Below are 22,925 nucleotides of genomic sequence, written 5' to 3'. Positions count from 1 at the left end.
ATGCTTGCAAGCAGAATAATGGAAGAGGTGATGTGTGTGTAAAGATGTGTATCTAAAACCAATTATTTGTTCAGCATACAGACCCCATTCTTAAACCAATTCATTTTAGCTTTATTCAGAATGATTTGTTTATCAACCTGAACTACAGGATATGTATGGAATGGCCAAAAGCTTTTTGTTTTGGCTTCTTTCTTTCTTCCTCTCATGTGTTTTCCCCTTTTCTTCTTGACCTGCTATGATTCATCTCCTGCTTGTTACTGTTGCCACTGCTGGGTACTGTCATTCATTCATTCATTCATTCATTCATTCATTCATTCATTCATTCATTCATTCATTCATCCCCCATCTCACACAAGTGACTCTGGGTGGCTTACAAGGATTAAAACACAGAAAAACCTACCACATATAATCTCCAGCATCAAAGGATGGATAATAACCCCATTCAACAAAACACACACACACACACACACACACACACACACACATCAATAACAAAGCTCATCTATCCACCTGACCCAAATGCCTGGGGAAATCCAACATTCCCAGATAGCCTCTGAGATCTAGAATTTGGTGGTCTTGCTCTCAATATGCTTCCACTAAACTAGATAGCAAAAGTCAGTTTGGTGTAGTGGTTAAAGACACTGTACTAGAAACCAGGAGACCATGAATTCTAGTCTTGCCTTAGGCATGAAACCAATTGGATGATTTTGCCAGTCACTCTCTCTAAGCCCTAGGAAGAAGGCAGTGGCAAACCTGAAAATGTTGCCAAGAAAACTGCAAGAACATGTCTAGGTGCTCCTAGGTGGTCACCAGGAGATTAACTTGAAGGCACCCCCCCCAAAAAAAGAGGATAGTATTGGAGTGAGCTCTCAAAGGGCATTACACTCAGTTGTAATTTTGGTAGAATTGGAAAACTCAGCCATCCCATGAAGTTCCCTGAGGATGAGGCATATCAGAGGCCAACCTAGATCTTGCTGTCTGAGGGTAAATAAAGACCTGCTTCCTTAGTGAAGCAGAGAAATTAGGACAAGATCTGGAAAGGCTGCTGTCACTTTCCTGTGGTGGAAAGACTGTTTTAGAATGGTGGCAGAGCTCCTAGATTATGGAGAAAAGATAGAATAGGATGATGAATAAAACTTGAGCTGACGCTAGAAGATGTTGTCTGTCTGTCTGTCTGTCTGTCTATCTATCTATCTATCTATCTATCTATCTATCTATCTATCTATCTATCAATCATAATATATTATTGAAGATTTTAATTACAGTAATAAAAACCAATACAAACTAAATTCAGAGAAAGGAAAGGAAAAAGAGTTAAAAGTGCAAAAAAGAAAAGGAAGAAAAAGGGAAGAATGAAATAAAGAAAAAGAAAAGAAATATGTAAAGAAGTGACTTCCAATCTTCATCACAAGTATAAACAAATTTGGTAGCTCTTCACCCCTCTATAAGGTTACAAACAGATATCTCTTCTTCTCATAACCATCCCTTATCTATAAGCAAATCCATAAAACATCAGCTTTTTGTTATTTTTGGATATTGTGGCTACTAATTTCTGGCCCCATTCTTTGAAGATCTCCTTTAATATTTCGAATGTTACAGTGTTTTGTGTCATTGTGTAAATCCCAATCCTAATCAAAACCAAAGGCAGTTTTTTCTTTTCTTTTTGCCTGGAATCTGTAGTCCTCTCTAGTGTCCAATTTAAATCAAAAGGTCTCTAATCTCTGCTATGACTTATAGTAGACAAAATAATCCTGGTTCCCATGAAAAGCTGTTTATTTTATATAGTTAGTTTCAAAATCTTATAATAAAAATTTCAATATTCCAAATTTGACTGGACCCTTAATTAGTTTATATATTATTTAGCTGTTTGTCATTTATTTCAAATTCTTTAAGTCTTTAAACTTACAGTTAATTTTTCTTTTGTTCAGAAATGAAGGTAGACTCTCCAAGTGGCTTTTCAAACTTCTTGTTCCGAAGATCTTTAATAGCTTTAAGACAGTTAGATAAGCGATTTCTGAAAGTGATTAGAAATGAGGTTAGAGAACTTAGTGTCCTTTAAAAGGCTCCGCCCCAGTTGTGAGCTTGATGATTAATCCCTTCATCTCCCAGCATCAAACTTGTGGGAGACCACTGGTCTGCAGTCTCCTCACAAGGAGCAGTTGTCCAGAGCACACGTGGGCAATCTCTCATCCTCTCCTTGTCCAGAGAGGTTCCCAATAACCGGTCTACTCACCCGCCCTTCGGTCTTTGCCATGGTCATTGTCTATGCTCTCCTTGGAGACATGTTTAGCTCGTCATGCCTCCACCGGAAGTCCAGAACATGTTGACATTCTGAGGCACAATCTCATCCTGCTCTGTGCGAGAAGGTATATATAAGAATACTGCCCAGAAAGTAGCCAAAATGTATAAGGAGCTGAAATTTCCTGCTTGGGTTTAAAGACTGGAAGGAAATCATAAATATCTCTAATCTGTATTTGAGACAATTAGGAATTATTTTTCTTTACCCTCACTCAAGCCACATTCCTTAAACTGCTTAAGGCAGATGCACATTCCTCTGACTACTGTCCATTTTAAATTTCAGCAGAATATCTCAGGGGTGGTCAAAAGGAAGCATCCTTCATCTGTGGGTACCCTGACCATTGCTGAAAAAGCCTTAATTATTGTAATCATGCGGTATATACTTACCATAGAGGAAATGACAAGGCCAAATCTTTCAAGAGTACATCGTTGGATCCATCTTAGGGATTCTTGCAAACTTAATTTATTTTGTTCATGTCATTCTTTGTTTGGAAAGCTGGTCTTTTTTCTGAGATCAAATTAGCCTCTTGCATGGTTTTGCACTTATTCACAGTGACGCCCAGATGGGAAGTGTTCTTTTTTACAAATAGTTATGGTTGGGCTGAATGCTACCTGTGCAAAAGTCAATGGGATTGGGTCATGTCTTTTAATTCAGATTCAAGCCACATTCCTCAGCCTGATGGGTGTTCCTTTTCCCTTTACTACTCTGGCTTCCAGCAGAGGTTGGAAGAAACCATGCTTTGAATCTGGGCTGAAGTTCCCATTCCTTAATTACAGAGGTCATCTTTACCTCAAGGTTGACTGTTCTGGAGATTAATAGCTGCAAAGAGCATATATCTTTAGAGGATGTTTTCTTGGCAGCAAGGTGAGTGGAAACATACCACAGTGAATCTTTAGTGTAATGGATACCAAATATAAAATGGATACAAAATGAGAGGGGACCTTACTTGGGGATGAAGTCCCTCCTTAATTATTTGACCTCCAGAAGTTCCTTTGCTTGTCTTTACATATGAAAGGTTGTGCTATGCTATTTTCCCACAACACCAGATGTAACCCAGGATTGCTTGCATTAAGATTCCTCTGTTCCAAGCATGTGAATGGGGAGGCAGCTTCAGTGCCATCCATTGATGTGCTATTTCAGTTCTCATGTTGTCTTTTCTAAATTAGCAGCCTCAAATGATAGGAAGGCTGCTGAGAGTCAACATAGTGGAGAAGATGTTTACTAGAATAGAAGGGAAGAATTTTCGGCTAGGGGCATATAATATCTATGTGTCTGTGAGGATCTTACAGACAAGGCCCAAGAGGAAAGAAAGAGTTTCAATTTCTCATTTTGTGAATGTTGGTTTCTTGAACTTTGAATGCTTTTGAAAAAGTTTGCACTATGATTGGCATGTATTTTGGCACACGTTTCTCTAAACATAGGCATTTTGTTGGCATGTTGTCTAATGTACGTAGTTTTTACAACTCAGCTTCCCTAATAATAGGGAATTTAACAGACTTCTTAATATACATTTTTAAAATTGGCAAACTATCATGATAAATCAAAGGACTGAAAATTTTGAATTTATGTATCAATTCAAAAATGTGAAAGTAGGTAATGTGTATTCATATGAGAAACACATACATTCTTCCCTTGCTACATTCGTGCTATCCTTCTTATCTAGCCTTTCCTAATCTGGAGCCTTCCAAATACTTTTAGAATTTCCAGCCAGCAGAAAAAAAGTAAAGTATACTTATTGCATGTATAACAATCTTGACATCACCAGTTATATATTTCAAGCTTATACATTTTAGAATGCAGAGTATTGGGTAAACAATATTTTCTCCTTTTTTTAAACTCTGTGTTTCTCAGTAGCATCTTAGTAGCATTCTGCCAATTAGAAAGTCAAGCTTTCCTCTGTGTACAGAAATGAAACATAAAAGTCATGTTGGTTTTCCTATCGTTTTTCCTCCTGCAAAGTGCAAACATCTGAATTAGAAAATGAGAATGTTCAACCTTTGTTTCCTCCTACTCCCCTGCAAGTACTGGCTACAAAATGTAAAGTGGGATTGGGCCTGGATCCAAAAGTCCAGAAGCTTTCATCAAAGTGAGAAAAGTAGTGTTGCTCTGTTGGGATATAAGTTCCACCCCACTCATACACGCATGTAGCTCATAACTCTTGTACAGAACGGGAGGAGTGTGCGTTGCAGTGGTGCCATGCTTCCTTTGTCACATGACTCCTCTTGACACCCCCTCCCCAGATGACTCTGCACTCCCAGTAAACATGTCAGATATGGCCTGGTGCTGAAGGAATTTCAGTCTCACAGTACCTCTATGGATTTTAAATAACCCAGGCTGAGAAGAAAGAAGAGTTGAATCCAGCACTTTTTATGGAGAAAGAAACTATATAGAACAGTGGTGGCCAACCTTTTAGACCTGGGGTTGGGTATAACGTCCAGGGTCAGAAGCTTTTAGGGAAGGGCTGATAGCTTAGTGGCAGAGAATCAGCTTTGAATGCAGAAAGTCCCAGGTTAATTCCAGGCATCACCAGTTTTAAAAATTAAAAGATTCACAAAGTAGCTAATGGAAGGGACCTTTGCCTGACACCTCAAAAACTAGAATAGACGAGACCGAGATAGAGGGGGAAATGGTTTGATAGAATTCACTTTTCAAGAATTCTAGCTCCTGTTGAGAATATTTGAAGTCAGGATAGGGACAGGAAGAAACTACAAAGCCGGCAGAATCAGTGTTGCTAACAATCAGGTGGATGAACAAATCTGATTCAAAGGAACAGGGAAGAGGGGCAAAAATAAAACAAAAACAAAAAAATAGTGAAGGCAGGTTAAGCTATTAACTTGGGGCCTGCAGGCACAGGGATCCTGCCAAGCTCCCCCCTTGCCCTCTCACTCTTTGCCCCATGCCTTCAAGAAACTTAATTATATGGGGTAGGGCTACCCTATCTGAGCTGCAAAAATCCAGACCATCACTAGATGGCAGCAAATGGAGTTTTGTTGAATGATGTGATAGTCCTGGGTCTCCAGATTTGGCAATGTGATGATTTCATCGAGGGCAGCTGAGAGCACTAAACAGGCCAACACGTTTTTTATAAGGAAGGCAGTTTTTATATTTGAAAACCGAATAAAAGCCAGTTCTATCATTTCTTTGCCTATCATCTCTCAAGCATTTTTTCCACTTTGGAGTTCATCTAGTCAGAAGTAGATGACTTAGGCAAGGCTTACTTTTTCCCAATTTGGTGTTAGGTTTCAACTGCCAGGATTTATATGATTTGAACAGGATATCACTTGAAACAACTCTCGTGATAGCTAGGGAGTCAAAATCAAACCCACTTGGAGGGCAAAAGCTGGACCAGAGAGTAGAAATTCTTACCTGTCACCAGTCATTGTCAAGCTGGGAGTTCAAAAGTTTAATGTTATCCTTTTGTCGACATCTTTGTCTTAGGAAAGTTCTCCACAGAACCTTCTGATATTGTTATTTTTCCTCCCACAGAATGCAGCTCATTCTGCAGCTCAGAATTGCCTCAGCACCAATTACTCTCAAGCACACTTTTAACCTTTTTTCAGTCATATGTCTATTCCTGTCTGTTAATCTTTAATTGACTGATTACTTTTCTAAAGGAAAGATGTCCAGCAGTGAAAGTTTTGTGCTTGTCTCTTGACACGTCTTTTCTTTTTATATACCATGTTCCTTTTCAGATTTATCTTTGAAATTATAACTAGAACTTATTTCATCAAATGCCCTGAGGCAGCAGCATTCATTCATTCATTCATTCATTCATTCATTCATTCATTCATTCATTCATTCAATATGTCCGTCCATTTTGTATCCATGACTCAGTTTAAAAACAGAATAAAAATTCTTGCATGCAACTCATAACTCATGTACAAAATGGGAGGAGTGTGCGTTGCAGTGGTGCAATGCTTCCTTTGTCACTTGACTCCTCTTGACACACACTCCAGATAACTCTGCATAGTAAAAAACCAACAAGTTTGAAAACAACAAAAATAGCATAAAATAAAATAGCAACTGAGAAACTCAGTCAACACAACCAAGACCAAGAAACGGACTCACCCATACTATCAGGGCCCCAGGTTTGTTTATGCTTTGTGTCCTTGGTGCTCCCTGAGCTTGGTTGCTTGCAGACGTTTCATTATCCAGCTAGGTAACATCATCAGTGCTTGTGAGTGTGGGGTTTGCTCCCTGTTTATATATAGTAGCTTGCTCTGCCAGTGTTGGTGGAGGTGTGGTTTTCTCTTTGGTAGTTCCTTGATTAGGGTGTTGTTTTCTCCTTGATTGTTTGTCTGGTGTTAATCCCTGCTCATCTGGGTGTAGGCTGCTGGAGACAATGTCTTCTGGTCCTTTTGTTTCCTTCTTAGCTTTTTTATTGTCTCTTTTAAATGATGTGTAAATATTTTTATATGTCTATTGATGGCTGATTTGTCTGAAACCTCATCTCCACCAACACTGGCAAGCTACTGTATATAAACAGGGAGAAAATCCCACACTCACTACTACTGATGATGTTACCTAGTCAGGTAATGAAACGTCTGCAAGCAAACAACCAAGCCCAGAGAGCATCAAGGACTCCACAGTTCAACCCTGAGCTACATATATTCTCTTCTATTATTTATGCTTTATTTCTGCCTTCTTTTACCACTTTTTAAAAACCAAATCTAGTAGCCTCTTCCTCCATGATGTTAAAAAAAAAGCTCTTTTCTCCTGGTCTTCAAATATCAAAGCACTTCTCATAATCATGCTTTCCTTGCAACTTCCACTCAGAAGCCTGTTCAAACCACAGCACCCACATCTTCAGAGATCTTCTTGCTTGTTTATTATTTCTATATACTCAAACCAAAAATAACTGATTTGAAAACTGATCTTTTTGGTTCCTGTCTTGGCTAGTGCTTCCCAAAATAACTCCTCCCTCTCTTCCTCCTAAGAAACTGTTGTCTTCCTTTATGGTAAATACAGTATTCTACTGTACACTGTAGATTTAGAAAGCTGGATTAAATTGTTAGAAAGAGAGGACTTGGCTGGAGTATTTCCTGGCTAGGTCAGTTGACCCAATGAATTAAAACATCATCACTGTAATATTTTTTATTCTGAATATTGTGGGAAAGCAGATTTTATTTATTGCATTCCCTGCATAGATTTGTATCTTAGTCTTGCATTTGACACATGAGGCAGAGGCTGTTGTAATAAAATATGTGTCTAAATATGTAGCCACTGGGCTTTATTTTCTGCATACATGTTATAGATAGACTGGTATATTGTCATGAGGTGGCCTTTAAAAGGTGTCAAATAAGTTTCCACTCAGACTGTTAAATACTAGTGGCATTCAGGGAATTTCTTATGTCTTGTGAAATCAGATCACTCCTTTTTCCCCGCTCCTGGAATGGAAATAGCAGGAGAAACTACAAAAAGTGAATCAGCAACCCTAATGAAACATGTCATATGCGCCCTCCCTATATTCTATTTCAGTTCTACAGATGGATTTAAAAGAATCAAATCATAGATCATTAATGAACCAAAGTAAGAACTTCAAGAAAGCTGGAATAATTCCTTTTGTTAATCTTCTCAATCTAATATTGATATAAAATTTACATGTCATATATAACTAATACCTCTGTTTCAATCCCAGCCAACAAAAGGGAGAATTATATTAATTTTGAAAAGTCATGCTCAGTCAATACAAACCTTTTATGTGCAGACTAGAATTTGCTGCTTATTTGTACTGCCCAACAAGATCCACCCACCAGAGTTGCCCATAACTGATTTTGGATTAGGGTTTCATGAGAGCCCATTTTGGTTTATCAAACATCTCTTCAGACTTAGTGTGTTTTGTATATTTACTTTATGTTACAAACTATGGTTAAGCAAACCATGACCATGCAAAATGCAAACCCAGTTATTGCTTTGTATGAAATATGGATTCATTTGACTTCTGTTTCGCATCTCAAGTAAATTTTCCTCCACAGGAGGCCATGCACAGAACCTACTGAAAGAGTCAAAGGATTTAGCACCTGCCTCACTTGAGCTGAATCTAATACAGATGGGCTTAAATTTATTAGGTGGCTTTCAAATGGCTTGTATTTAATTTTAAGAGTATACCTTCACAAATGTGTTTAAAACACAGATGACCTTGCCCTTCACTCTTTTTGAACTGGTGCTCTTGCAGTCAAAGAAACACTGCTTTAGAACCTCTCAATATTCAGTTTCAAAAAACCATAGATTTTCTCCTGTGAATCTGGACTGGAAGAAGCAGAGGACTATCAGCCTTGTCACACAACAACCCATTGGGGATGCAAACAGATATACTTTCTGGGGTTCCACATCCTCCCTCTTTCATTGCTGCAATTTGCAAACTTTACGCTGGGAGATATTGATAGGCGACAGCACAAGCAGGCCCTCTGCTCTTGATGCAGAAGCGCATGGGAGAAAAACAGCCAGAATTTTTGGCAGGTTGCCACAGAGGCAGCAAATAGCAGGCACACTTCTGTAGGAGCAACAGGTGCCTTCAGGAACTGTTCTAGAAGGCTTTATTTGGTTCTGGATCCTATGATTAGTTCACAGTTTGTGAACCAGGAACAGCAGGAGTGCTAAACCATACCCTTCCTGGAGTTATTTATCTCTTCCTCCTCCTCAGACCATTTTCCCCAGCTAAAACCTAAACCATAACACATTCTTTCTACACAATTGGAACAGACCTACATTTTTAACAAATTGGTTGCCACTGTGTGCAGCTTAAGCCTAAAAGCAAGGAAGATTTCCATCCTAGTATCACCTAGCCATCACAGTGGTCATAAATCCTTAATGCAGACCGCCTTCCTATCGCACTAGAATGATTGGGAGTTGTTACAAATCGTTAGTTCTGAAATGCTGAAAGATGTAGAGAAATGATGGAGAACAAAAATCAGAATGGAATAGCAGTGCTATGAGTGCAGAAGTCCTGTGGCAGAGTGGGCTGCGGAGAAAGAAGGAAGCAGGTGGAAGAAGGAAAGGTAAAAAGATTTGAGCTTGTGCTTAAAAGGGCAGAGAAAAAAAGCAAAATCGCTTGGATTGTGAACCAAAATGGGGTGGGGTAGAGATTTCAGAAATAGTGCAGAGAGAAGAAAAGGTGAAAAACAGAAAGATTAGGAGGAGATGCGTTTGAAATAAATGTTTTATTTTCCATTATAGGCAAAATGTAAAGTTTCTCCTAATGCACCAAGGTAGGCCTCTTGGGATGCTAAAAATGTGAAAGGAGGTGTCAGTGCTGAGAAAGAGAAATGTTTGTTTATTTTCTATCTAATAACAGGCCTCCGCCCCAAAAGGACTCTGCGTTTAGTACTTTGGACTGGAGAAGAACAAGGGGGAGTAGGAGCTGAACAATACTACAAGCTACATAAAGTAAGCAACCTGATGGAATAATGTATTTTTAATTTGTTGGATTCATTGATTGTTTTTTATATCATTTTATGGTTTTTATTGTACACCGCCCAGAGTAATGTTTTTCGTGAGATGAGCAGCCATATACACACGATGAATAAAATAAATATTTCTTCATTTTACTAGCAGTGTTCCCTGCAGTTCTCACCTGTGAGCAGTAAGGAACTGGAAGGAAAAAATCAAGCAGCCATAATCATATTATGGTTTGGGCTTGGAAACTGCTTATATTCTCAGAGAAAATACATAATGATATGGGAGATAGAGAACAATAGGCTAAAGTTGATATTGTTCTAACCTCTGATGAAATTAACCAGGATTTATGCAACTAAACAAATGTTGTGGTATAACACTCCATGCTGAATTATAAACTGCACAAACTGGATTTGTACAACATGCTAGATTAAACTGTCATTAGCTAGTCTCAGTGTGTTGTGTAAACACAGCCATCAAGTTGATAATATGGACTGGTATTGAAATATCAAAATCTAGATCATCATTCCTGAATCAGAATAAGGGTTGTTTGTGATAGAATTCCAAATTAAAATTTGCATTAATTGTATCTTATTGAATCTCCCCATTAGCTCAAACAATGGTCTTCAAAGATGAAGTAACAACTAAACCTGCAGTCCCCAGTGTTGCACCCAGAGCCGCCAATGTGCCCATAAGACCCTCCCTTAGTACCCTAGCTTCTTGTTCAACTTCACTTTTTATACCTTGAACAAAAATAATTTCAAAAACAGGAGCCAGTGTGGTCTAGTGGTTAAGGCACCAGGCTAGAAAGCAGGAGATTGTGAATTCTAGTCCCACCTTAGGCATGAAAACTGGCTTGGTGACTTTGGCCCAGTCACTCTCTCTTTGTCTTTTTTTGATCTTTCATTGGACAAATGAAAGTCTTCAGAAGTTTGCTTTCCTGCTAGAAGACAAAAGAAGAGAAGCCAGGGTGGCTAGGAATACCAGCATAAGGTTCTGCTAGAGAGGTGGCAGGTAATATTCAGGGCATGGGGCGTTTGGTAGCTGCTTATATTATCTCTGGTTATCATTCTCAGTGGGCAAGGTCCATCCACCAGCCATCTTGCAAGGAATAGTTGTTCTTGAAACTCCATATGTGCCCATCAGTACAAAAGAGTAATCCTCTTTAGAATCCTCTTCTAAACCTTAGTTCGTCAACCACAATGTAATATCAAGCTCCAGTTTTCCCACATTAATTCTTTTCTTCCCAGCTATAATCAGATGATAATGCGGTTCCCCTTGGCTATAAAATTTAGAAGGAAAACATGTCCTTTACTACTAATCAGAGTACCAGTACTGCTTGCAGGTTTACAATTTTCTTTGGGGAATAGTTTGGGAATGAAGAATTAACCCTGCACTCAGTTTGCATGAGGTACTAAATGAAAATAGAAGGTGTTGTACTTATTTAATTTTATTTTTAAAGAAAACTTTAACAACCAAACTATTAAAGTAAGTATCTGATTTGGCCCTTAACTTGCTAATTTAGACATTTTATGCCTTGGAAGGAGAAAATAACCATATCTATGTATATGCTTTATATGACATGCCTTGAAAATTATGAAGTTTTTTCTGTTGTGCCTGGATATTTTGGATATCGTCAATGCTTTCTAGAAATAATTAAGTTCTGGTGATTTGTAGATGAAAAAAAAAGTGAGCGAAGTATGTTATATGTTTCGTTTATGTTAAAAGTACATTTTACAATATGTTGGACTGAAATCAACAGAGTTGTTTTTATAAAAGGTTTAGGATTTAATGTGCATTTTAGCCATAGAGAATGATGCATATGCTTAACATCACTCATATTTTTATCATGTACTTCTAAAATTTAAAAAATAAGCTTAAAGGACCATAGGATGACATCTCATTCTTCTGGAATTTATTCACAATTATCTTTTCAAAGCATGATATGGCATGAGGGATAACTTAATAGATTTGTCTCAGAGCCAAATATGATTATTATATAAACATTTCATAGCTTAATTTGATTTTAACTGTTTCCAATACTTATTCAAACATTAAGGAAATAAACATTCGGCACAAGTGTCCTTATGTTTAGTTGATGGTTGCAAAGTATTTGTGTGTGATCCTAAGGCTCAGACAAAAATATTTGCTGTTTTTAATAAGCATAAATACTCACACACACATAGATTTTATTAGTTAAAAAGTACGTTTAGAAACCTTTGCCTTCACTCTGAAATGACTTCATTTGCATTCAGTAACATTTCTTAGGCCAAGAGGAATGAACTCCTGGCTCTGCAGGTTACTGAAGTTGAACTTCTGTCAGCTTCAACCAGCATGCTCAGCAGTCAGGATGATAAGAATTGTAGTCTAGTAACATCAGAAGGGCCACAACTTCATCACCCCTCATGTAGCCTAATCTGATTGGCTTTGTAACATTGAAATGATATTTCATTCACTGTTTTGAAGAAGTCCAACAAAGTACAAATGAACACATGGAGAGGAGGAAGGAAATTGCGTCTGGTGCCTCTATCTCAAATGGTGATTTGACCACCATGGTGATACATCGTGCATATAGCACACCTATTTTACATTTTTTTTTAAATGTTCACTCTCTCATGACCCAAATGAGCCAAAAAATTCCATCCCAGATCCATGACACCACCCCAATAGACATCTCTTGTGGCATACAGAGGTTAGTCTTTTTTTAAGAAAAGAAAAACTATATGGATGAAACCTCTATTTTTATTAGAAAAAGGCATCTGTGACCAACAATTGAGAAGAAAAAGATTGAGTGTGTTCCTGGCATTTCCCTTCTCCAAATTGTCCCTCTACCAGTAGCCCTTTTTCTCAGCAACAGCAACATAAAGATTCTGGGGTTTATTACATTCATTTGTGTATAATATTTATTCTGCCCTACACAGCTGTTGAATTTTTCCCTTGCCATCACTTTCTTGTAGACTAATTTTTCCTTGCTTGCCAAAGAGTTTGTATTTCTGTGCTGCTGCTAATCTTATTTATTGAAAATTTGACAGGGAAATGTTATAAATAGTTCCATTTTATATTCTAAGTATGAAAAGAATTGCCTAAATAATAGAGGGGGCTAGGAAAGTGGCCTTGGGCATTACTAAATCAAATCTGAATCCTGCAAACATCCATTGGAGGGGGGAGAAAGTTGCTTTGGGGGAGATGGGGAGAAATCAGCAAGAAAAAAAGTGCTTTTGGAGGAATATTTCCAACCTTCTGTAGATCTCAAATTTGATCTGTTATAATTATGGTATATTTGGCCATATATCTACCAGCAGGAAAGTCTAATAAGCATTCTGTAGCAAAAAATAAACAGATTAATGTTGTAAATAATCTGTGTGCATTAAAAACATCTTAACTTTTTACAGAGTTGTAGCCCATATTTCTGAGAAATGGATTCCTAGAACAGAATACTTCTTGTAGCTAGTAATTACTTGAATTGCAGAGGCATATGATCCATCATTTAAACTTGAAATCTTTACATTTTAAAGGTTATTTTTAAAAATGATCGGATAGCTCATTAAAAGGGGTGGTTTTATTATGAGCTTGGCAGATTGCAAAAGAGAACGTAATTAATTCTTTTCTCTTAAAGGAGTAATGATTAGCAAGAGATAGAAGTTATGGCAGAGCATCAATAATAAGGTAGCCTGAATCTTTCTTTATAAAGTCTAGTCCTCTATTCATTTTCTCTTGCTTGTGTATGTATGAAAATCTCCTCAGATAAATAGCTTTGTGATACTAATTAATATTGGGATTATGGTAAAAGTCAGAAACTCCATGCATATTGGTGTGTCCTAATAATCGAGACGGCCATGGCAAATGTTGCATAACTTTCTTTTAAAAAAACAGTAGTAGAATATAATATTTACCAAAGCAGATGGGTAATTAATCCAAAGAGGCTTATCAATACTATGACGCCTACCATTGACTAATGGATCTCAAGAATCCCAAATACTCTTTTTAGGACTTCAGACCAAACTGGTGTCAGCTTTTTCCAAGTCAGCAATTGTCTTGGATTTTAGTCATTTCCTTCCACGTATAATCTTTGCATTATAGATATCCATATGAATCCATTTATTCAAACAAATCAATGTCAATAATAATAATTTTAAATATTTTAATTTCCTTGGATACATTTTGACTGTAACATAGTAAGGATAGATTTTTCTTGAGGCTATTGTAGATGGATTATGTGCCTGATTTTCTTCTGCCTCAGTAAACTAAGAACGCCTCTTGCGTATAAAATAACAATTCCCTAGACATTCCTAGGGTCCAAGTAAGTCAATGGCCAGGATGTTAGTGCAGCTTCATTAGGATTCTGTTCACCAGCAGTAGAAAAGCTCAGAAGAAAATAACTGCATTCTGAAACATGGCAGTTTTGTCAGCATTTCCCTTGGATTGATGGGAATGATCCCAGCACACATATTACTACTACTGCTACCACTACTACTATTGCTACTATTACTAGTAGTAGAATAGCAATATGTGTATATTGTTCTTCTTCCCTGAGTGGTATGCAAAAAAATACTTACAATGAATCTTCAGTAGAAACAATTTGATTAAAAAATCAATAATGAAATGAGACAGTGAAAAACAATTAATGTAAAACAATTAAAATTCATTTAGAAGGCCATCAGAGATTGGAGTTGTTGTTACCATGCCAAAGCCCAGATGAACAAACATTTTTTCAGTGGTGTTTAAAAACAAAGAGCATGGTGGCTAGCTATGTTTCCCCCTAGGACAAAGTTTCAGTGTCAGGGCATTGCCACCAAGAAGGTCCTTCTGCTCTGTATGTCAGATCCACTTGTAGGACCACAAGCAGAGCCATCCCAGCTAATGTTGATACTTGGTTTGGATGATATTGAAGAGACAGTATGTTAAGTACATAGATTCTAAGGCACTGAAGTCTTTTTTGACTAATGGAAATATCTTGAACTGGACTCGGTAGCTCATAGACAGTAATAACAAACTTTATATTGCTGGGCTCAAAATTCCACAGGGATGGTGACAGTAACCATACAATAAAGCAATGTCTGCTTTTTGGGAGAAAGACTATGATGAATCTGGACAAAGTATTAAAGCGCAGAGACATCATACTGCAAATAAAAGTACACATTGTCAAGGCCATGATCTTCCTACTTGTAATGTAGAGCTATGAAGGCTATATCATCAGAAAGGCCAAATCATTCCATAGTAGATAAGATAAAACCAGATAGCTCACTGGAAATGCTAATAATAAAACTAAAACCTAAATATTTTGGATCAATAATGCCATGGTGGCGGTGGGCTGCTGCTGCTGATCATGATGATGATAAAAATAAAAAACAGCCATGTGGGCCATTTGGAAGTCAAGTTGGCTAGATATTGATATCATAAGCATGAGCTTTTACAAACTCAAAGAAACAGTTACTGATAGACAATCCTGGCAAACTGTTATCCTTCAAGTCATAAAGAATCAGAAGTGACTGAACAACTGAGAAACAAAGCTCAGAGGTAGCCAAGGTAATGTTTGCAGGATTGGTGAGGTCATTTAGTCACTCAACAGTCAGGTAGCTTTGTTCTGCACCAGCTGCTGCTTCTAGACTTTTTTCAAGGTTAGCCCCTGCACAGCTGATAACTCCGTATTCTGCTCATGAACTGATTAAAGCATGGGTGGCTACTCTCCCATGATCCAGGTTAGAGTTGTAACTGATGCACCAGCCCAAACTGACTATAGGCTCTCCTTGCCCACTGAAATCCCCTTTGTCTCTAGGAACTGTTTGGCATCAAGGAAAGTCCCCGTGCTATATACCTGTTCCTTCATAGAGATTGCTACCTCATCCAGAATGGACCATTCCGTTGGCACCACAACACTACACACATATCTCTTCCTCAACCCTTTAAACAGGGTAACTGCCACATGTAAACTATATGATCTGGGCTGTAAAAACCTAGACAACATTTATCTATCTATCTATTTTCTGCTGCAATCCCAAACTCTTAGTGGTTCACAGAGCATGAAAACAACCACAGTTAAATGAAACATTAGGAACATATACAACTCAATCAACCCCAGCAGCCAGCAGTTTATAAACCTCACCCAAGATGATGTTACACCCTGAACAGCCTCCAGAAGAAAGTGTTTTCAGCTGCTTCTGGAAGGCAGTTAAAATGGGGGCCAACTTAATTTCTACTGGGAGGTTATTCCAAAGAACTGCTGTAGCTATCAAAAAGCAGCACCTCCAAGCCTCCGCCCCCCTCACCTTTTAAAAGGGGGGAACCACCAGCAGCTTTTCCCTGTAAGATTGAATTAGGCTGATTATAGTGGGAAAATGCAGTCCTGCAGGTAATTTGGGGCCAAGCTATGAAGGACTTTATAGATCAAGAACAGCACTTTAAATTGCACTCAGAAGCCTATTTGTAACCAGAACAGAGCCCACAGCACAGGCATTGCTTCTACTGGTGAATACCATCTAACAACCAGGCTGCTTCACTTTGAACTGTGGCTTTTGAATGGTCTTTAAAGGTAGTCCAAGGTGCTGGGTGATGCTGCCTTGGCCACAGCCTCTAACTGTTGTTCGACCAGGAGGACCTCCAAGTCATGAACTTGCTCCCTGATGGCTTTGCCATCAAGAGATATTACTGGAACTGAGAGAGAAACTTGATGAACAAACTGTCCATGCCATGACCATGGGAAAGGAGTGATGGCAATATCCCCCATATTCAGATCACATAGCAATTAGAACATGGCACAGTCTCACATTTGTCCACCAATATCTATTGGATCTGAGATTACCTGAGTCAAGCTTATGATTGCCATGGAGACCATTCATTCTGGGCCCTATTAGATACAGTGTCCAACATGTGGAAGTTGAAAGTCTTTAACATCTGTAGGAAGGGGGTCCCCAGGATGGGGCCCCCCAAGTAGGAGAAATTGCCACCAAATTGGAGATCATCCTACCCCTGGAATGATCTCTCAAGTATCCTATGTTATATCTCCTTGGCCCAATATCACCAGAATATGGCAGCAGTGTTCCTCATCCCACTGCTCACCTAACATGGGTGTCAGTTTCCCAACAACCCATTCACTCCCTACAATCACCCTATAGTTGGGAGTTCAACAGTGTGGTGAACCCCTCACACCATCTCCTACCCTATCACAAACCATGTACCACATAATCACCATAACTCCCACATCACCTATCACCCTCCAAATCCCTGACTCATTATGAAGATAGGAGTAGTGCCTAGAATCTCCTCAATGGTCTCCAAGCTATCTCCCCCCACCTTCCAGCTGCACTCTCACTACAAGCTAGGCTGTCCTAGATCCCCCCACCTCTTATCAAGGGGCTGCCCAAGGCCAGGTATTGCGATGGAGTGGTTCGATGAAGGCCGCGCTCGGGGAGATAAGCATTTCCTTAGCCCCCAGCAGGAGCGTGGGAAGGTTAAGAAGATGAGACTGGCACCACCCTAAGGAATTCACGGTGTTTGGGCTTGCTGGCTTGGGAAGTTTAGATTCAGTCTGGAGAGATTCTGTCTTGGAGGTGGAAGCTAATAAATAAGAACGAGTTCTATTCTCAAGGTCTGTTCTTAAGTCAAATTTGTATGTAAGCCAGAACAGTATAATACTGTATAAGTAGTACTGTGTAATGAACTCATTGTGCATTTAACTCGAATTTTGCTACAATAGACTCCATTCTTAACTATGGGTCGTCTGTAACCCGGGCATTCTTAAGCTGGGGCCTACCTGTACTGAACATCCATCTGAATTTTGCAGATATGTGTTTCTTACATCCTGGACTCATATGCACACATTGGGATGCTGTCTACAGACTGTTCCTTCTCATGTGACTGACTTATGAAAAGTACTCACAGCCTAAAAGAATTTTTCCATTAGCTATGTCAGGATAATATTAGAAATTCAGGTCAATATTAATTTGCCTTGTGGGCCTAGGAGACATAGGAATTAAATCAGTGAATTGGCAAGTTTTCATCTCCCAAGCATAAATACAATCATATTAGTCCCTGCATAGATTATATGTCCTGTGCATTTCTTTTTCAACTACCAAATTTCCATGAAGCACATTTTGTTAGAAATCTAAGATGATTGTTTCACTGCACTGAGAAGGTTGCTACTGCAGTGCTGTAATTAGTTTCAGAACTTCTGAGCTTCCATGTCAATAAGTAAGTGTGGGTATTAAAGCTAACTGTAACTTACTAACAGAAAACCTAATACACATGGCTTTGTGTTTGTAGAGAAGGAAGATTAAAAAAATAATAAGCCAATGGTAGTACTTTGCCATGGGGGACAAAATGCTGCAAATGTCTCCCAAACAATGGAGATGTTAGTAGAAATATAGATTTTCTTTATCTAGGGACCGAAAGGCAGCAGAACACAATTCATTATTAGAATCATTTTCTCTAGATAGCCCAAATCTTAGGTCTTCTCAAAATTCTTAACGTTGCAGAAGTGGGTGAGCTAATTGCAGAAGGAGCAGCTAATTTTCAGGACCAGAATGTTTTCCAGTAACGTATCTCCACAAACCCAGAATCTTGGTTGGGGAAGTCTGTCTTACCCCCTTCTTCAACAAGAAAACAGCAAAATGTGCATTTCCTATATTGCGAAAGTAGAGAATTCTGTTCTTCTGGATTAGTTCTAAAAAGTAATAAAGCACAGCAGAAAAAAAAAACACCTCTCCAAATCTAGAATGGTTATCTGCCATTCGCTTGATTTAACAAATCAAGCAACTTATAGGAATGTGCTGTTAATGTAGTTAATTGAAGTCATTAAAAGGATTTGGATCTTGATATTCATCAATTAGCATATAGTTGTTGTACATTATTACTCCCACTGTGATTTCACAGCTTTCAGGTAACTAAATAAGAATACACCAATTTTTTTTTCATGTGCCAAATTTTGCTCTTACTGTATTAATCTCTGTTCATATGTAGTTAAGATATGCCATTTCACAGCTCTCCATGAATACTAATGAAAGTGTGTGGGCTGGACATAGCCCTGGAAACCATTTGAACTATCCCACAAAAATCTCTTTCTTTAATGAAACTATGATGAATAGGCTACCTAGAGTTTCATTTGAAAAGAAGAGTCTGCTTTCAAGCAAAAAGACCCTATTCCCACAACACCCATAACAGGGCCATGAAGATGGAGTCAATATGTTGTGAGAAAACCAAAAAGGTGTCAGTTGCCACCTTTTTGCCAGTTGCCAGTTACCTAACCTCTAGAAGATTAGATTTCCTCCCAAACAGATCCAGCCTTGTATATTGGTAAATCAGCTCTTCTCATTCAGCTGTAATGAGACACCTGACCCTTTTTTTTCCTACTTAATACTCAAAGAAAGATAGCTAGAGAGAAAGAGTAGCTGAAAAAAGACCAGTTGTCATTTTGAATCCCACTGCTGGACTCTAGGGAACCACAGAACATGGCTTCCTGATGCTCGTAACTAGCTGGAAGGCCTAACCAAGCCTGTCCCCCTGGATCAGGCTACTTTCAGACATTACCCCTGGAAACAATCTCAACTGAGTTTCTCAAACCCAACATTTGAGAGTATTCACTCATATTCTTACATGCTCCCCAAAGTAAACAATAAAGCTTCAAGCATCACTATTTGAGAGGCAAGGAAGGGGGTTCCATCATCTGGGGTTCACACCTGAGAAGGCTTCCTCATGTGTCTTCACATATTATTTTGTGCTCAGCAATAGGACTTACAGAAGACTCCCTCAGCAGATTTTAATACTTAGGTAAGTTTAGACAAGGTCCTCACTCAGAACTGAGGTCCCAAACCATTTAGAAGTTTGAACATCGTTACACTCTGAACTCAGATGAATAGTGTATTGCGAGTCATTGTAAATCTTTTCACTAAGGAGCTAGGTCTGGAATTTGGCCTAGTGAGCCAGTATGTGCAATGAGCACTCAGATTTCAGTGCCCTGTTCAGATGTAAAGGTGAGGTGGCCAAGTGTGTAATATCAGGTATGTAATATCAGGTATGTAATATCACAGTCAATTTTTAAAAAATGGATTGGCCAGTTCTGGTGAGCTGCTGCTTCTTCCTCTGCCTTAGTTAACAGGGGGTTGCCTTCAACTTGTTGATCTCTATTTGCTTTCCTGCTGATCTTGGAGCTCTGATGCTAGAGAATATTCCTCCCAGCTTCAAGATCTAGATGTAGTGGCCACACCTCAGCCCTGTCAATCAGCTTTTGGGGAATTCTACACCTATCCATCCAACTTGGTTTAACTTATTTTTCCCATTCTGCTGACATCTTCTGTGGGGAAGCTTTCACTGCACATTGTAGTCAGAGGCTGGCTCCAGATTATTCCCTGACAAAAGTGATTACCTCAGTGGACTGATATTTTAATGAGCCTGCATATTTGAATGAGTCTTCCAATATGAGAATAGGTGGAAGAAACAGCTGAGCCCACAGTTAATCTATGCCTCCGATAGTCAATCCTGACTCTTGACTTAAATTACTTAAGAGAACACAACTTGATCTGAACTTGTTTTGACATCAGTAGTTACCTTTTTGCTGTCTGGAGGAAACTGAAGAGAGACAGATACATACATACGTGCGCATACATACATACTCACACATGTTCACATACATACTTTTATGAGATTTAATAGGTGGACTACTGTACTTATAACGTTTTCCAGGGCCCTACTGCTCAGGGAACTCCCAAGTGATCACCCAGAGATCAGAGAATAAGGAAAGCAGCAAACAAGCCTGGCATAAACTCTCAAGACCATCATGGGTTACTGAGTCCCATGGGAGCTAAATGTTGGGTACAGCAACATTCTTTCTTATCTTTAAACACTATTTATAGACAAGAGGCAAACAGACAAGCATGTGCAAAATTATAGATGCTCTCTGCATTGTTTTTATAATGAAATAATATTCCTTTCTGCAATAAAATCTGCTTGTTCCCAAGTAGAAGTGTCTGTTAGAACAGCAGCAGCAAACTCTACTTTAGCCCTGCAGTCATGATGTGCCATGATTTGAGTTTGAAATGTAAAGTTGTACGTGTTCAGAGCATCTTTTTTTTTTTAAATCCTGATCACAAAAATATTCCAGTTAGTTGCTTGCTTCGTTTGTTTGTTTGTTGCTCTAACATAGGGATGTACTTTTTTTGTTTGTTTGCAGGGCAAGGGCCATATTTGGACTGTGGACAGTATGACAGGGACATGTTTCAAACCAACATGGCCAGAACTAAAATAGAGTCAATTTAATTTCAGTGTTGCTGAAATTACATTAAATTAATACAATGCACTTAATATGATTGCTCCATTTATATTTAATCAGTTTCCCTTCTGTTGCAATAAAAATTACAAATTGGCGGCAACCTTTGAAGAAGCTCTGAGTATCACACCAAAGGCTTTGGGAAGACAGCATGTGATCTTGATGTCTCCAGTTATATCGCTCTTTAACAGATCCAGAATCCAGAGGTTGAAAAGCATGGAATGGTGTGGGGGAGAGGCTAAAGAGAGACGTTAATGATGTGCTTCATAACTGAAATGATTCACAAGGCTATCTACAGGGAAGGCCCTGTAGGACCACGCACTCTGTGAATCATTGCTAATCAGAGCTGAGTGCACCTCAGATAATTATTCATTCCGTGGGAGTAGCTACAGTCTAGAAGGCTGACCCTAAAAGGAAAGAATATAAAATTGGTTTATTTGCTCAATGTTGTTATTTCTGGTAACCCTTAATGGACTTTTGCTGACCCCAGGACTAACATGATGATGCTTTATGGAATTGTTTATAGATAAGAGATGGGATATGGGAAGAAGAGATCATTTGTTGCAATTTAAGAGAAGGTGAAAAGTTACTAAAATTGTTTATACTTGTTCTGATGATGGTTGGGAAACACTTCATTAAATATTTCTCTTTCCTTACTATATTCTTATTCTTCTTTATTTCTTTTTATTCTTTATGTTTTTCTTATTTTTTTTCTTTTTGCACTTTTTACTCCTTTCTATTTTTCTATCTTCCTTTTTAGTTTGTATTGTTTTTACTACTGTAATTATAATCTTTAATAAAATTACTTGAAAAAAAAGGCTATCCCTCAAAAGGCAGAGAAGCCACTTCCAGATCTCTGACAGGTTTTGCTTTGTTTTTCACTCCGATTTTTCTTTGGAGAAACATTCTTGTTTTTAATGAATTGCCAACATGTGCTCCAAATTAAGCAGTTAGAATAAGGAATGGAAGGGTGGAGAGGGCTTATCATATACTAAGGGTGGTTCCCATTCTGGGTTTAATATTAGAAACATGTGAACCATTATAGAAATGGGTAACAACTGAGGAATGTGCTGTTGCCACCAACTTATAAAACCCCACCACTGAAAAGGGTTCTCTTTCTTTCTGATTACATTGAGATCTGAGATGCTGTTAGTTGCTTCTCCTGTCATCAGAGACAGCAGATTTGTTTAATCCTGCCTCCAATACTAGTGTTTCACCTACTCTCCGATGTTTCATCTGGTGTTTCACATTTATTCCTTTCACCTCGTCTCAGACTGGCCTCTTAACAATTGTCATGATTAGCTGTCCTTAGTCTATTTACTCTGAAAGCATTTGCTTTGAAGCCATACATTATAAATCATCCATTAAAAGAATGTAACAAGAGCTACATCCTCAGTCTCTCATGGTGCTGTTTTACAAATGATGTGCCATTAAAAATCAGCCTATTTTGACTATATGGTAGCAATGATTTTTTTTTAAAAAAAAATAGCATATGGAAATAAATACATTACTGTGGTGCACAAGACTGCCAATTTTTGTTTTGATTTTTTAACCTCAGACATGTTGTCAGATCTTACATGTATGTGTCAAATACAGAATCTGAGACCAGGTTTATTTATTATATTTAGCAAAACGGTTCTTTTTAAAAAAAGAAGTCATCAGCATAATGTTTGCATTGTGTACATGCTTTATGTGCGTAACCTACAAATACATGAAGATATGTATACATGACAATATACAAAGCCATGCGTTTTGCCTGTTTCTTCTTTAATCTGTCTGGTCCTTTTAATCTGCGTTTCACTGAAATATTTATTTATATTTATTTTTAAACTCAAAATTGTATTTGAAAAGTATTTTTTGAACTGAGCCAGAGCACTGGGAAAGCATGGAAGTTGATGGACAAGTTAATTTAAATCAGCACATTTATGTTGATCATACTGGGGAGTTTCCCCGCTTTCCTTCCTTCCTTCCTTC

General features: G+C 38.3%; 1 protein-coding gene across 1 annotated transcript in view; it reads left to right on the top strand.

Annotated features, from left to right (window-relative positions):
• The window catches only part of CPQ (carboxypeptidase Q), a 151,956-nt gene that overhangs the window by 95,654 nt on the left and 33,377 nt on the right, over nucleotides 1-22,925 (top strand). The window contains exon 6 of the mRNA XM_088149100.1: nucleotides 9,594-9,685. Coding sequence (XP_088005226.1) covers nucleotides 9,594-9,685 — 92 coding nt within the window. The remainder of the gene's footprint in view (nucleotides 1-9,593; nucleotides 9,686-22,925) is intronic.

The sequence above is a fragment of the Python bivittatus genome, unplaced genomic scaffold (assembly GCF_059951505.1).
Source record: "Python bivittatus isolate LINGU-HERP-01145 unplaced genomic scaffold, Pbiv_v1 ctg000590_np1212, whole genome shotgun sequence".
NCBI lineage: Eukaryota > Metazoa > Chordata > Lepidosauria > Squamata > Pythonidae > Python > Python bivittatus.
This window is presented reverse-complemented; position numbering and strand designations above follow the sequence as displayed.